The 16,208-nt window shown below is 34.5% G+C and overlaps 1 protein-coding gene across 1 annotated transcript in view; it reads right to left on the bottom strand.

The window, feature by feature from the left end:
• Positions 1-2,555: 2,555 nt before the first annotated feature.
• LOC105261998 (uncharacterized) overlaps positions 2,556-16,208 on the bottom strand; it is a 231,776-nt gene continuing 218,123 nt past the window's right edge. The window contains exon 3 of the mRNA XM_059118726.1: positions 2,556-3,905. Within this exon, the coding sequence (XP_058974709.1) occupies positions 2,935-3,905 (971 nt within the window). The 3' untranslated portion in view covers positions 2,556-2,934. The remainder of the gene's footprint in view (positions 3,906-16,208) is intronic.

Raw genomic sequence — 16,208 nt, 5'->3', positions numbered from 1 at the left:
TCAAAATGAATCATGTGTGTCAAGAGATGGCGCTGAAATGATACCACTACCAGTGTTGTAAATTGGTGTCATTTAACACATTTCTATGTGGTGCCTGAAAGTATGCTTTGGATTTTGTATGGCAAAAAGATGATTACCTCCTAATGGAGAGACAAGGTAATACATGGTTTTTGAGCTGTTGGAATTAGAAAAATATTTTAGAACCCTATGATTATAACTCTGCAGGTCATTGGAAAAAATTTCTTTTCTAAGGAATCGAAAATTGTAGGCATAATGTGTTTGAAAAATACAAAGAAAAGCGATTTTAGTTCCACCAAAATATCTTTATCCCCCAACACTTAAAATCGTGCTTGCAGCTTTTGAAAAGAACATTCTTCAAAATAAAGTAATCATAGACTATCCAAGAAGATAGATCTGATGCAGCTTGACCCCAAAATTCCACAATTATTAAACTGTAATTTCCTTTAAACACATTCTTAAAATATATCCTCCCAATACTTACCCTTAACATCCTTGAAAAATAAAAACAAAAAATAAAGGTGTACATTTTTCGGATTTTTAATTTAATTTTATTTAAATTTTATTTGTTGTTGTTTTATTATATACTATATTGCTAAACTAAATATCGACAAAATCGCACTTATTTTTCTATAAGTTTAAAAAATATACAAGAGGAGAAGATATACAGAAATGTATGATTTTTTCTTCAATAATTCTATACACAAAATATATATGGGTATTTAACTTAAAATTGTAATTTTGATTATTTTTTGCAACGCGTTTTTGTGTTTGTGTTCAATATTCTTTGTGACTAGTTTAACAAAATTAAAAAACAAAAAATTAACGAAAGACAGAAAAAGACGCTTTAACAATATATATTCGAAATGGAAACATAAACACAGTTTTTTTTAATCCAAATGGAATGTTTTTTTTGTTAAAAATTAAAAATCAAAGGGGTGGAAGACAATAACTTAAATAAATATATGCTTTAGTGTTTTCAGGAAGACCTTAAAGAAAAAACTCAAGATTGGGAAGGGTACATTTAACTGAAAATAATACGCATGATTTCCATGGCGTAGTGGAGATTAACACTTTTTTGTTTTGAGAAAATACGGCGTCATAGGTTAGGTTGTAGGTGTGGAAGGCACTTTATTTACTGGACATTGCATGGAGTTAAACATTCATATAAAGAGAATGGTAAATAGTGGTTATAGATTTTTATATTACAAAGTAGTTTTCGTTTTTGCTTAGAGAAGAATTATGAAATAAAAATACGCATTTTTGGCTAAAAACACTTTTTTCCAATAAAAAAAAAAACATAGAAAAAACTCAACCCAGAAGCTGAGGAGAATTTTTCCTCATTTTTTCCTTTTTTCTATAGAAAAAAATATCCTCATTTACTGCGGATAATTTTTTATACTGAGGTAATTTTTTTTCTATAGAAAAAAATTACCTCAGTAGAAAAAAATTAATCTCAGAAGCTGAGGGGAAGTTTTTTTATAGAAAAAATTCACCTTAGTAGTTGGGGAAGTTTTTCTATAAAAAAAACTCGCCTCAGTAGCTGTGGGGAAGTTTTTTATAGAAAAAAAAACTCACCTCAGTAGCTGAGGGGAAGTTTTTCTAGCGGAAGGATTTTTTTCTATACTGAGGTGAATTTTTTTCTTTTGAAAAACTTCTCCTCACCTTCTGAGGATGGGTTTTTTTCTATAGAAAAAATTCTCCTCGGATGCTGAGGATGGTTTTTTCTATAGAAAAAATTCTCCTCAGATGCCGAGGATGGTTTTTTTCTATAGAAAAAATTCTCCTCAGATGCCGAGGATGGTTTTTTTCTATAGAAAAAATTCTCCTCAACCACTGAGGATGGGTTTTTTCTATAGAAAAAATTCTCCTCAGCCACTGAGGATGGGTTTTTTCTATAGAAAAAATTCTGCTCAGCTACTGAGGATGGGTTTTTTCTATAGAAAAAATTCTCCTCAGCTACTGAGGATGGGTTTTTTCTATAGAAAAAATTCTCCTCAGCTACTGAGGATGGGATTTTTCTATAAAAAAAATTCTCCGCAGCCACTGAGGATGGGATTTTTCTATAAAAAAAATTCTCCGCAGCCACTGAGAATGGATTTTTGAGGTTGGGCTACTGAGGTTGGGTTTTTTCTATAGAAAAAATTCTCCTCAGCTACTGAGGTTGGGTTTTTTCTATAGAAAAAATTCTCCTCATCCACTGAGAATGGGTTTTTTTCTATGGAAAAAATTATGCTCATCCACTAAGGATGGGTTTTTTCTGTAGAAAAAAAGAGGATGTGTTTTTGCTATAGAAAAAATTCTCCTCAGCTACTGAGGATGGGTTTTTCTGAGCTGAGGTGAATTTTTTTCTATTATCTTCAGCAACTGAGGAGAGTTTTTTCCACAGAAAAACTTCTCTTCAGCTACTGAGGATAAATTTAATCTATTGACAAAAAAATGTTGGGAGATTTATTTTTTTTTGGAGAAAATGTTTTTTTTCAGAACTCTCCAATTTTAATTCATTATTTAGTTGCTTAAAAAATAATTAAACATAATTTCTTGTTTTATTTACATTTTTATTCGTTTTGTTTTCTTGTTCTTTGTTTTATTCATTTGAGCACTTTTTTGTTTGTGTGTGTGTATTCATTTTGAGTTTGGACATTATTTTGGACCGACTTGATTAACAATAATACTTCCAGATTTACATATAAATTAAGATCAAATACAAGTACAAAAAAATGTAATAATAATAATAATTAAACTAAAAAACATATTCACAGTTTACAACGAAAACTTATTTTTTTTTTAAAAAAGAGAAAAATAAAGTTTTGAATTTTATTTTTGATTTAACAAAAAAAAAAAAAAAATGATAACAAAAAATACACTTTAAAAATACCTTCGCAAAGATGCTGGTGCTAATGAGTTGCTGCTACTCTAAAGTTCAGTCGTTATTTCATCTTGCGGTCGAAAGCCTAATTTATAGAACTCATCCTCCAGCCACAATGAACTAGCATTGAGATCGGATATGAGATTACCACTTTTGAGGGTATTAAAGCTACTGCCAAAGGGATCGGAGGGGCGGGGCTCCTCAAACTCGTGCAGGCTAATGAGGGAGCCGAATAAATGCATTTTTTGCGTTTTGCTGCCATTTCCTCCCCCCTTGCCGGCTGTTAAATTTGACGAAGATTGCAGGGTGGCACTTTGTTTATAGAACCCTCCACCACCCACTTTTTGCCTATACACCGAGGTGGCATCAAACTCATCCACATCCACGCCATTCGAATTTTGAAAGAAATCAATCAACTGTCCTACCTGAGGCCTATACCGCTCGAGCACCTGCTCAGACCATGTATACAAACGATTCCAGTCATGCGGCGCAGCTGGTATCAATTCTATTGGTCGATTAAGTAAAATCAAAATTCGAGCCAAATCTCGCACAATCGGTCTGTACGAATTGGCTGCCGCCACATCTCCCGCCAAATAGAGCTTACGTATCTGACGCCTTGTATCATTCAACATGGCCAAGAAATACTCGGCATTGGGGCGCATATCATTCAATTGACGCAAAAAATCCGAACGATCCATGGTATTTTCATTTATCAATTTCTGTTTGATGGCCTTGCGGCGACGACGACGTTTCACCAGCATCACAGCCACAGCGAGGATGGAGAGACAGACTAGGAAACCGCCAAACATACCGGCCAATGCAGCCATCAGTGCACCGGAATAGCCAATGGGTACACACACCCGACCCATGAACTCTGTGTGCGCCGACCATTGATCAACATAGCCAGATGGACAACGCTCCACACATTGGCGCGTATCGGTGACCAGGTAAAAGGTGCACTTGATGCAACCCTCGCGATTGCATTTCAAGCAGTGTGAACTTGTCGTGAGTGGACAACCTGGAAAGAAAATGGGAAAACATGGTAAAGGAGGAATTAGTTTCACGAAATGTTGGCAGAAAAATGAAAATAAAAGAATTAAAAAGGAAAAGATATTTTAGAGACAAGTTTTTTTTAATACAACAGTATAGAGTCATGGGAATATCTATAGGGATGATTTCGAAACATTTTTTTTAAATATATTTCAGAATAAAATTACTAATTCATATTTTTTGTTAAAAAAACATACATATAACGCAGTAAAAAGACTGATTTACAAATTATCTCCTAAAACTTCTGTGATATCTTTAAAAAAATTTAAAAAAATATATATAATAATTTTTTGGAAAATTTCTTTATTTTTATAAAAATTGTTTAATTGGTGCAACTCTAGTTTAGTAAAAACTCTCATTTTTTTAGAATAAAAATAAAATTTTTTCCAGCGTTAGATATTTGCACCCTCATTCCGGGATAGTATTTTTTCTTGGAGGACGGACAAGTGTACCCGGATATTTGATCCGAAAGTCCGGTTAAAAGCCCGGGTTAGATCTGAATCTACAAAACCGATGTGGATTTTGAATTGAAGGCTAATGAAAATATCTATCCAACAAGAGGTCACATGATTGTATTTAGATAAATCTTGGTTCGATGTACCTCTGTACCTAGGAGAGGTAATAACACATATTGTAGCATTTTGGAAAGATAATAGTATTAACTAAAAGTTGTCTTATATTTCGTGAAAATATGGTGACTCTTCCGACTTTTGATCCGGGTCCAAAAAATCTTTATTTTTCATATATCTCCCGTACCGTTTCAAATAACACCATCATATGCCCACTTGTTGGATAGGTATTTTCATAAGTTTTGATAAATATACAGGGTGAGATGAAAAAACTGCAACCAACTTCAGACTGCTGCCATTTCTAAGCCACTCGTCCGACAGCTGTTAAAATTTTTTCAGTGGCATAATATTGTTCATTAACGTACAAAAGCATCTTGGTGAGAATTTTCCAGAAAAAAAGTTATTCGTGATGAAATTCAAGCGTGATAGTGATTTCTTTATATTTGGCTGGAAAACCACAAGTGGCTATCGTTAGAGCACTCCAGCATTTAAATGTGAATAAATTTTTAGCGTAGCCCGACGTCAAGGAAGTGGACGGAAAGAAAACAGCAACATCAGCAAAAATGGTTCGAAAAGTAAAGAAGCAACTTGATCGAAACCCGCGACGCAGTTGTCGAAAAATGGCTCATGAGCTGAACATATCGCAATATCCCATTCGGCAAATAAAATGAGCTCGGGGTAAAGCCATTGAAATTCAAAAAGTGCAAGAATTTACACCGCAACAGAAAGAAAATAGACTCAAAAGAGCTAAAGAGTTGCTTAGCTTGGCCGAAAGTGGTGGAACTGCCTAATTTGGTTTTCTCCGATGAGAAAACATTCGTTGACCAGCAATTTGTAAACAGACAAAGTAATCGTGTTTACTTGCCAAAGAAAATATTCTGGAGGGTGTATTAAAGCCTTGGGCACGCAAATATTTTGGCTGCAGACCTTGGACATTCCAACAGGACTCAGCACCATCGCACTCAGCACGCGCCAGACAAGAATGGTTACAAAATGAGGTTCCTCGCATCATTTCCAGCGCACAATGGCCACTAAAATCCCGGATACCAATCCGTGTGATTATTGTGTCTAGAGTATTTTGGAAACCAAGGTTGGCAGTAAAAAATACCAAAGCAAGCGGTTATAAAAATCACTATAAACAATTCCCAAAAATTCTAAAATACAAGTGTTTAATATACCACCAGAAAAAAAAAAACAATAAAATCTTTAAATATCCAGGATAAAATATTCCCAAAAAAATCTTTTATAAAAGTGAACTATGAAAATTAGCCAACATGCTTAAAAATATATAAGTTCGCAATAAATTTATTTCCAACATTATTTAAAAATATAAAAAAAATCTCCGATCCTTGTCAATATATTTTTATTAAATTCCTCATAATAAATTCCTAAAAATACTTTGTTTATAAATCCGAAAAATGATTCCAAAAAACTAAAATAAAATGTTCAAAAATTCTTTAAAAAATAAAAATGCAAATAATTTTTTAAAATTAAAAAAAAAATGTTGCAATAAAACTATAAAAATATGTATTACAAAGTTAACGTTAAAAATCTAGCGAACATTTTTAAAAAATATTTCTAAAAGGTCCACGATAAAAAAAATTCACGATCATAGTTTTGAGAGTTATTGAAAAGTATTTTTTAAAATATTACCATAATAAATTCAAAAAAATAGGTGATTATAACTTTTTGAGGTTCTTAAAAATTATTAAAAGAAATTATTAGAACAGTGTTGGCTTGTTTGTTCGGGATACCGTAGTATTTTGTTGTTGCAAAAATGGTCAGGCTTTATCCCCTTTTTTTGTCGTTTTTATAAAAACAACGTTTGTTTATTAGTGGAGAACGATGGTAATGTTTACCAGGGGGTAAACCTAGGTTTCGGAAAGAGCCACCAATCCTCATCAGTTCCCTCGTTTTTTGTGTGGGATATTCTCCCCAGAAGTTATTTTAAAAATAACTTCTATGACAAAAAACATTTTTCACCCAATTGACGAGGTCGTAAGCTAAATAGAAGAGGAACCAAAGAATTAAATAAAACTAAAATTCTTTTAGAAAGTCTTCTAAATCTTACAACCGCACTTATAAACATTTACATCTTTCTCCACTTGAAAACTCCAAAAAATTATTTAAAAAAAAAAAATAAAGATTGCTTTTTTGAGAGTCTACAATTATAGCTACTAAAATATTTAAAAGATTACCTAAAAGATATTTTGAAAACAAGTAAAAACCATGGTAGGTTAGCCCGGACTAAACTTTTAACACCCTCACCATGTGCAAACTTGACTTAGGGCCAGACCACCGAAAATCTTCTTAAATTTGTACAAGGAGTGAAAGTCACTCAAATTCGAGTAGGAGCGCTCCTGGAAGCAGACTAATAATCGAGCAAACTAAATTTTTCGGTGTCGCTCGAATGGGATTGAGCCTATTTCTCTCATTTTTGAGTGGGAGCAAAGTTCTATTCTTGCCGAGTACCCTTTTAGTTTTTGTCACACCGTCATTGTATTTCAATGTATGTGTATTTTTTTCTCTAGGCGATCACACCATCTTCTTTCGAACTAAAATCAAGAGGTACCATTATACGGAGGCTATCATTATATGGAGGCTAAAGTGAACCTACATTGAATATTTTTTGCGAGTAAAAAATCAAGCCAAAAAGAATCCAAAATGTTGGAAATTGATAAAAAAAACTACATCATACCGAAAGCTGGATGTTGCCGTTACATGGGAAAGGTCATGTCCAAATTGTATAGAATTTTAACTGGTCACGAATGTATATTTTTAAGTCTCAAATGACATTATACACTTAATTTTTGGTGGATGTTATAAAAATCCGCTAAGATAACTAACATATTTAAAACGTTAAAATTGCCACAATTATTGATCTGAATTTCTGTAAAAAATATGTTTGAAAATCATGATTATTTTTAGTTGTTTTTTTTTCTTAATTCTTAAACATCAACGATTATTCTTTTGATAACCTTTCAAAATGTTGTTGCAATGATTTTGTATGGGTTGTACTTACACATATTTCTTTCAGTCATATTTTCATAAAATTTTAACCCCTCATATCTCCATTAAAATTGTGGGTTTTTGGTGTATTTCAACTATCTCACACAGCAAAAGTAAATAAACCCAAACATAGTTGACATGTAACGATAATTGGTTCAAGATATCAGCTGGCCCAGGCAATAAACCAAACACTCCAACGGCGTTGACGTTGCCACAATGTAAACTGTTTACACAAATCTCCTAATGTACATTTGATGTTTTCCTTCCAAAGTAACTAAAGTAAACTCTTTTTGATGTGAGTTTTGAACAATTGTCGTTATGGTTATAATTGGCTTAAATGCAAATGATCTGCCTGCCAACTTCTCTTGGATGTGTATGACTTCATTTAAGGAATACTCTACAGGGAGGTTAGGCATTTAACAGGGTCCCGAGAATTCCAGGAAAATTTATCAGAACAGTGTTACTTCTACATTTTTTCTGGAATAAATTAAATTGAAATATGAGTACAGCTCAATTTTAAGTTCTAATTTCCGATTCGATGTCAGAAGTATTGGATTTGTTTACCATTTGATTAAGTTGTCCATTCGGAAGTCATTGAAAATTTAATTTATTCAGAATCATGTTTTGAAAATTATACCCATTTAAAAATTACACGGAGTAGAACTTCCTAATTGAAATTTGAATGATAACGGACGTCTAATAGATTTGTTGTGGGAAATAACATAATTTTCGAGAACTATAGGAGAATATTTATTCATGTCTTAATTATGGAAATTTTAAGAATAATTGTCAAGTTGTAAGCGGGGTTTTAAAGAATATTTTTCAGGCTTTAGTTGTGGATTTTTAGCAATATCATCTCAAGCTGTAATCGATCAGCATTTTTTCAAGCCTTAATTTAAGCGGTTTTTTTATAATATCTTTTAGGCTTTATTTGTGAACTATTAGGAATATTATGTGAAGCTATAATCGATCAGCCATGCAATAGTCGTGGAATTTCTTTAAGAGCCACCTAAGCTCAAATCCATGACTTTTAAAGAATATACAGGGTGAGATGAGAAAACTGCAACCAACTTCAGACTGCTGTAATTTCTAAGCCACTCGTCCGACAGCTGTTAAAATCATTCCAGTGACAGCTCATTATATTGTTTACAAGCGTACAAAAGCATTTTGGTGAGAATTTTCCAGAAACAAAGTTATATGTGATGGAATTCAAGCGTGATAGTGTGATTTCGTTATATTTGGCTGCAAAACCACAAGTGGCTATCCTTAGAGCACGCCGGCATTTAAATGTAAATAATTCTTTTGTGTCTCGTACCATCGCTCGTTACCGTGATATTGGTAGCGTAGCCCGACGTCAAGGAAGAGGACGAAAGAAAACAGCAACATCAACAGAAATGGTTCGAAAAGTAAAGAAGCGACTTGATCGAAATCCGCATCGCAGTGGCCGAAAAATGGCTTGTAAACTGAACATATCGCAATATTCCATTCGGCAAATATTGAAAAATGTGCTCGGGGTAAAGCCATTGAAATTCCAAAAAGTGCAAGAATTTACACCGCAACAGAAAGAAAATAGACTCAAAAGAGCTAAAGAGTAGCTTGGCCGAATGTGGCGAACTGTCGTATTTGGTTTTCTCCGATGAGAAAACATTCGTTGTTCAGCAGTTTGTAAACAAACAAATTGATAGTGTGATCGGCGCTTGCCAAAGAGGTAAGCTGAACATGTCACATTCGGTTGGCCACCAGAGCTCAAGCGCCGGCCATGATGATGGTGTGGGCCGCCATAAAAGCCGATGGTCTCCTCTACGCTCGTATTAATCGACCGTGGCATCAGAATAAATGCCGAATATTATAGAGAAAATATTCTGGAGCCTGTATTAAAGCCTTGAGCACGCAAACATTTTGGCCGCAAGACCTTGGATATTCCAAGAGGACTCAGCATCGACCGTGGCATCAGAATAAATGCCGAATATTATAGAGAAAATATTCTGGAGCCTGTATTAAAGCCTTGAGCACGCAAACATTTTGGCCGCAGACCTTGGACATTCCAACAGGACTCAGCACCATCGCACTCAGCATGCGCCACCCAAAAATGGTTACAAAATGATGTACTCGCTTCATTTCCTGCGCACAATGGCCACAAAAATCTCCGGATACCAATCCGTTTGACTATTGGTCTGGAGAATTTTGGGAAGTAAGGTTGGCACTAAAAAATACCAAAGTGTCGATCACCTCAAGCATGCGCTTCGCCGGGAATGGGCCAAAATACCGCAGAGCAACATTCGGGCAGCGTGTGAAGGTTTTACTGGCCGTTTGAAGGTCATAATTCGTGCCAAAGGTGACTAATTCGAACAAATCTAAACTTATTCTAAAATTTGATGATATTTCCGACATTTTCTGCTTTCAAAACTTCATTGCTTCGGAACCTACTCCATAGAGTGTCAACAATTTTGAATAATCGTAACAGAAGTCAAAATATATTTTTAACTCGTCCATATAAAATTTTTAATTTAATATTACCTATTTTATTTTTACATCTTAGCCTCACTTCAGCTAACCCTCCTTAACTCTAAATATGACTCGATCTTCTCTACGATACATAAAAAATGTTCCATTTAAATGTTTTTCTCTCAAAAGGTCTATACGACTCTACTTGGCTTTATGTAGCGCAAAGTTGGTAGTTAACCTCCCCATTTTTTCCATTGGTGCTAGACGTCGATTTGAAAAAGTGTTGTAAAAAAAAATAAAAAATAAAATTCCAACACGTCTCATTGTGGTACGTTTGTATGACGACTTGTTGTTGTCATAGTTGTTGTTTTTTGGAAGATTTGTCTGCAGTCATTTAAGCGTGTAGCCCGTCGTCTACTGCTGCCATTTGGAGCCACACTTAGTTGAGAGAAAAAAACAATCCAATTCATTCCATGGATAAGATAGACCAAGCAGACAATTGCTACATCGTCTTCGTCTTAAATCAGGCAAAAGATTTGGTTTTTTTTGTTTTACTTCAGCATTTAATATCTCAGCAGAGTCTACCTGTTATCTCTCCCCGTCTAGTGGAGATTCTTCTTCAGTTTCTTGGTAATTTGTTGCGTCTGTCCCAAGGCGGTAAAGAAGAAGCTCTTAAAAGGGATTTATTTGCTAGTTAATCATTAACCATCCATTATTAACTTGTTTATTTGTTAATAAGCCGCAAAATTACATCCTTGCAGCAAAATAGCCATGGTGTGCACGCATACTCTTTGGTCTTGGAAAGGAGAAGACTCCCAGTGTCTGCAACGATATTGATATTACCAATATCTCACTCATGTGTAACCATTCATCCACACTAGAGACTCTAGCCGGCTAGCCGGTGTTATTTGTCTGTCTGGTGTTGGCAAATAATCCCAATAACATCCAATACCATTTATGTTCAGCCGGCTAGTGTGTGTCCACAAGTATTGGCCCCTTTGGGCAAAAATTGCGCATAAAACGTTGCAGAAAGAAACAAAAAATAATCCGTAAAAGTCTTTGGTCTTCACAACAAAATGCAAAATCTGTTGGCTAAATGGTCAGAAATCCCATAGAACTAACTGGATGTAAATGATAGTCATAGCTGGTGGTGGGTATTGCTAGGCGGTTCGTAAGTTAGAATGGACTAAATGTAAAAAATAATTTTTTTTTAAATAACTAGAAATAACTTTTGTCTTAATATTTGAATTGTAATGGACGCCACCTATATTTAAGTTTTATAGTAGCACGATAAGACGTCATTTTTGGAACTAAAGCATTGCCAAACTTTAAATATAGATGGCGTCCGTTACAAAATTAAAAATTTGTACATGTTAAATTCGTTCAACAGAAAAGTGAGTTGTTGTGAGAGATGGTCGAAGGAAAAGTAAAATTTACTTCATTCAACACCTTCCTTTCCCATAAAATTCACATTTCTTTTTCCTTAAACTTTCCCGATCTGTTTACGCACCATGTTCTATGCAAAGTAGTAGAATGAAGAATTTAATTTCAAATACAGTTTTCAAATATCATTTTATCCAAAGCGTTACTAAATTTATAAAAGTTAGAAAAGATTATTTTTTTTAATTTTCAATCTTTTTGGCATTTTCGGAACTAAAATAATATTAGCATTTAAATATAGATGGCGTATGTACACATAATCACTAGTTTGTCGGAAACATAACTGTGCTGGGATATATTTATTTTGAATATCGTTGGTAGTTCGTTCACCCAAAAAGTATTTTCCGAATCCCAATTCACACGCGTAAAGTTTGCTCAAAGAAAAAGTCCGTTTTTAGGAGAGAAAGAAAGAATGCCAGTCAAAACGTGAAATTTACGTCATTTAACACTCTACTTTCTCATAAAGCTTTCTTTCGATCCATAAACGTTTCCCTTCTGTCTTCGAACTAAGTTTGATGGTCTTCTTGGGATGTCTCAATATTTGAATTACCGTCTTTTTGTCATTTTCTTAAATAAAGCGATATTAAAATTGAAATATAGATGGCGTCCTTTACACATAATCAAGACGGTAGTTCACTCATAGAGTATCAGTTAGTTCCCAATTGACATGTGTCAAGTTTGCCCAGAAGAAAATGAATTCTTGGGATGTCTGTCATATTTTCCTTTCGGGATTAAATCAATACTAAAGTTGAAATAAAGGTGGCGTACGTTACACTGTTAGTTTGTAGGAAGAAGGGATATTGCGCCACCTAAGTGTGAAAGATTTTGAATTTAATTTGAAATACGGGTGCATTTTTGGTACCAACATTAATCATTTCGAGCTTCATTTTAAAATATCAAAAGTTGGAGGATAAATAAAAATCTTTCCATAAGATATTTATTTCTAATATTGTTGGTATTTAAGTCGAATTCACAGTTAAAATATTACAACCTATGTCTGAATTATTTGAAATACAGGTGAATTATAGCGAATAAATATATTTTGATAAGATTCTGGCATATACTATATAGGCAAGGGAAAGTAATCTTTTTATGATTCCTGCAGATGTCTTCAAACAAGATTTGGCTAATTTGATTTTTAGAATGACAGCGTTTTATTCAAATAGTTAAATTTTGTCCCAAGACGCTTTCAAACAACAATATTCACGTTGAAATATAGGTGTCGCTCGTAGTAATAAATGCAGCGGATTCGACTTAGCTATCATAAAATGATTTGAATACCTTATTTAATGTTAAATATTGTCTTATAAAAGAAAATAATCCAAATCAATGCAACGTTATTTATGTAACAAGTAAAAAAGTAGATAAGTTCGGGCGTCACGTACTTTTAATACCCTCCACCATTTTGAAGAAATTTGAAAAATGTAAAAAAATCAGTTGAAAAATTACGCTTAAAAGGAAACCGTTATATTGGGACTATACAAAGACGTGGTCCCATTACCCATTACGAACTTTAAATACGAAATTTCAAACAATTCCGGTAAAAAATGTCTAAAATATCATCAAACTGAAAACAATTCCGCTGATTAATGCCGCTAATATAATCAAAATACCAAATAAAGGGAGGTGCCGCTAGATGAAGAAGTGGTCCTACATAGACAATTTTCCGTCGACAACTTCCCTTACGAGCTTCAAATATGAAATTTGAAACAATTCCGGTAGAAGTGTCGCTAAAATTATCAAAATAGCGAATATCGGAGGGTACGGTTATATGGGGGCTATTCGATATTATGGACCTATATAGACAATTCTCTTCCAGGAGATAAAGTACTGCGAAGGAAATCCTTGTGTATAATTTCAAACACTTTCATTGAAAAATTTAGCTAAAATCGTCAAAATACCAAATATCGGGATGTATCGTTATATGGGGGCTATACGAAGACGTGAACCTGCATACACAATTATTTGTCAGGCTGTACTACCCACTACGAACTTTAAATACGAAATTGAAAACAATTCCAGTAAAAAGATGGCTACAATCATCAAAATACAGTACCGTTATAAGGGGGATATACGACATCGTGGACCTATATAGACAATTCTCTTCCAAGGGTAAAGTATTAAGAAGGAGGATTTTGAGACAATTTAATTGAAAATTTTGGCCACAATCATAAAAATATCGAATATCGGAAGGTACCGTTATATGGGGGATATACGATATTGTGAACATATATAGAAATTCTCAAGGGGTGAAGATGCTTACAAAGAACTCCTTGTTTAGAATTTCAGACAATTCCATTGAAAAATATTGTTAAAATCATCAAAATACCGATAATCGGAAGGTAGCGTTATATGGGGGATATACGACATTGTGGTCTTATATAGAAATTCTCAGGGGTTAAAAGGCACACAAAGAACTCCTTGTTTAGGATTTCAGACAATTCCATTTAAAAATATTGCTAAAATCATCAAAATACCGAAAATCGGAGGGTACCGTTATATGGGGGCTATAGAATATCGAGTACCGATATAGCCCATCTTTGAACTTGACCTGCCTGCCTGCAACTTGATAAAAAGACTGGTCTGTGCAAAATTGTAGTTTCCTATCTTAATTTGATTTGACTCCAGCGTGATTACAACAGCCGGACAAATGGACGGAAGGACATACTTAAAGGGTCTTAAAATTTTACGCTGATCAAGAATATACTTTGTTAGGTCTAAAATCATTATTTCGATGAGTTACAAACGGAATGACGAACTTAATATACCCTCCATACTATGTATAGTGGAGGATATAAAAAAGCGGCTTGCAGTAAATGCAAATAAGCACATAAGGTACAAATTACAGAAATATAAAACTTGCGGGACAATTGAAATGTAGATGTCTCTGTACAAAAATAAAATAAATTTGTTGGCGATATGAAGATCATTTTTTGCGATCCGCAACATTTTAGCTTCACCGGTTTCAACAAGATTTTGAATATAAATCTGTCGCTCATAATCGTTATGTTTTAATAATTTTCGGTTTATCTGCATTAGGTAAAGGTGCATATACCTTTTATTTAATAAATGGTATTTTAGGACAAATTAATTTAGAATTTGAGAACCAATTTTTTAGGTTTGTTTTTTTTTTTATTTTGTGTGTTTTTTAGTTTTGTGGCAGATAGGTGAACGGTATTTTGTTATGATTTTAACAAAATTATTGAGATGAAGTGCAATTTATGGCTTCTTCTTTTTCTTCTGTTCGTTATTCTATAACAAAAGTATCGCCTAAACATTAAAATAGATTTAATCACTTTTACCCCCACTAACGGCTAGGTGTTGAATGAAGTCCAATACGCACCAAACCACACTACACACACACACACACGATACAATACGACGTTAAGCCTCTGGAGCAGGGATTATTGTAATTGAAAACTTGTTGTAAAGACACAAGTATAGCTTGTAATTACTGACATTACAAGGTGGGACGTGCGTTGTGTAAATAATAATTGAATTACTAAGCAATACAACAACACGTGTGCAACATTACACATTGTTGTAGGTAGATGAGAAGAGCCATTGACTCATACTCTGGGTGCTTAAAACAAATATGCAATTGGGAAGGCTTTCAAATGCAGACAAACAGGCGGAGTATTTAGTATCGAAGCAATTGGGGTGGAAATTGAGTTATTGAATGGGTCTCAAGAAAGAATTAAAAAACAATGTATTCTAATATTGGACAATTTTCTTCGTTTTATTGTAAAAATCTGTCATAATGCAAGTAGGCCCCCTATAGAGGTTGAGATGAAAAAACTGCAACCAATTTCAGACTGCTATCATTTCTAAGCCACTCGTCCGACAGCTGTTAAAATTATTCCAGTGTCAGCTCATTATATTGTTTATAAGCGTACAAAAGCATTTTGATGAGAACTTTCCAGAAAAATCGTTATTCAAGCGAAATCGGAAGTCAAGCGTGATAGTGTGATTTCTTTATATTTGGCTGGAAAACCACAAGTGGCTATCGTTAGAGATCTCCAGCATTTAAATGTGAATAAATCTTTTGTGTCTCGTACCATCGCTTGTTACCGTGATACTGGTAGCGTAGTCCAACGTCAAAGAAGTGAACGGAAGAAAACAGCAACATCAGCGGATATGATTCGAAAAGTAAAAAAGCGACTTGATCGAAACCCGCGTTCCAATGGCCGAAAATGGCTCGTGAGCTGAATATATATCGCAATATTCCATTCGGCAAATATTGAAAAATAAGCTCGGGTAAAGCCTTTGAAATTGCAAAAAGTGCAAGAAATTACACCGTAACGGAAAGAAAATGGACTCAAAAGAGCTAAAGAGTTGCTTCGCTTGGCCGAAAGTGGTAAACTGCCGAATTTGGTTTTCTCCGATGAGAAAGCATTCGTTGTCCAACAGTTTGTAAACAAACAAAATGAACGTGTGATCGGCGCTTGCCAAAGAAGTCAGTTGAAAACGTGCACCTTCGGTTGGCCACCAGAACTCAAGCGCCGGCCATGGTGATGGTGTGGGCCGCCATGACAGGCGATGGTCGCTCTCCGCTTGTATTAATCGACCGTGGCATCAGAATAAATGCCGAATATTATCGCGAAAATATTCTGAAGGGTGTATCAAATCCTAGGGCACGCAAACATTTTGGCCGCAGACCTTGGACATTCCAACAGGACTCAGCACCATCGCACTCAGCATGCGCAACCCAATAATGGTTACAAAATGAGGTTCTTCGCTTCATTTTTAGCGCACAATGGCCACCAAAATCTCCAGATGCCAATCCGTTGGACTATTGTGTCTGGAGT

The sequence above is a fragment of the Musca domestica genome, unplaced genomic scaffold (assembly GCF_030504385.1).
Source record: "Musca domestica strain aabys unplaced genomic scaffold, Musca_domestica.polishedcontigs.V.1.1 1, whole genome shotgun sequence".
NCBI lineage: Eukaryota > Metazoa > Arthropoda > Insecta > Diptera > Muscidae > Musca > Musca domestica.
This window is presented reverse-complemented; position numbering and strand designations above follow the sequence as displayed.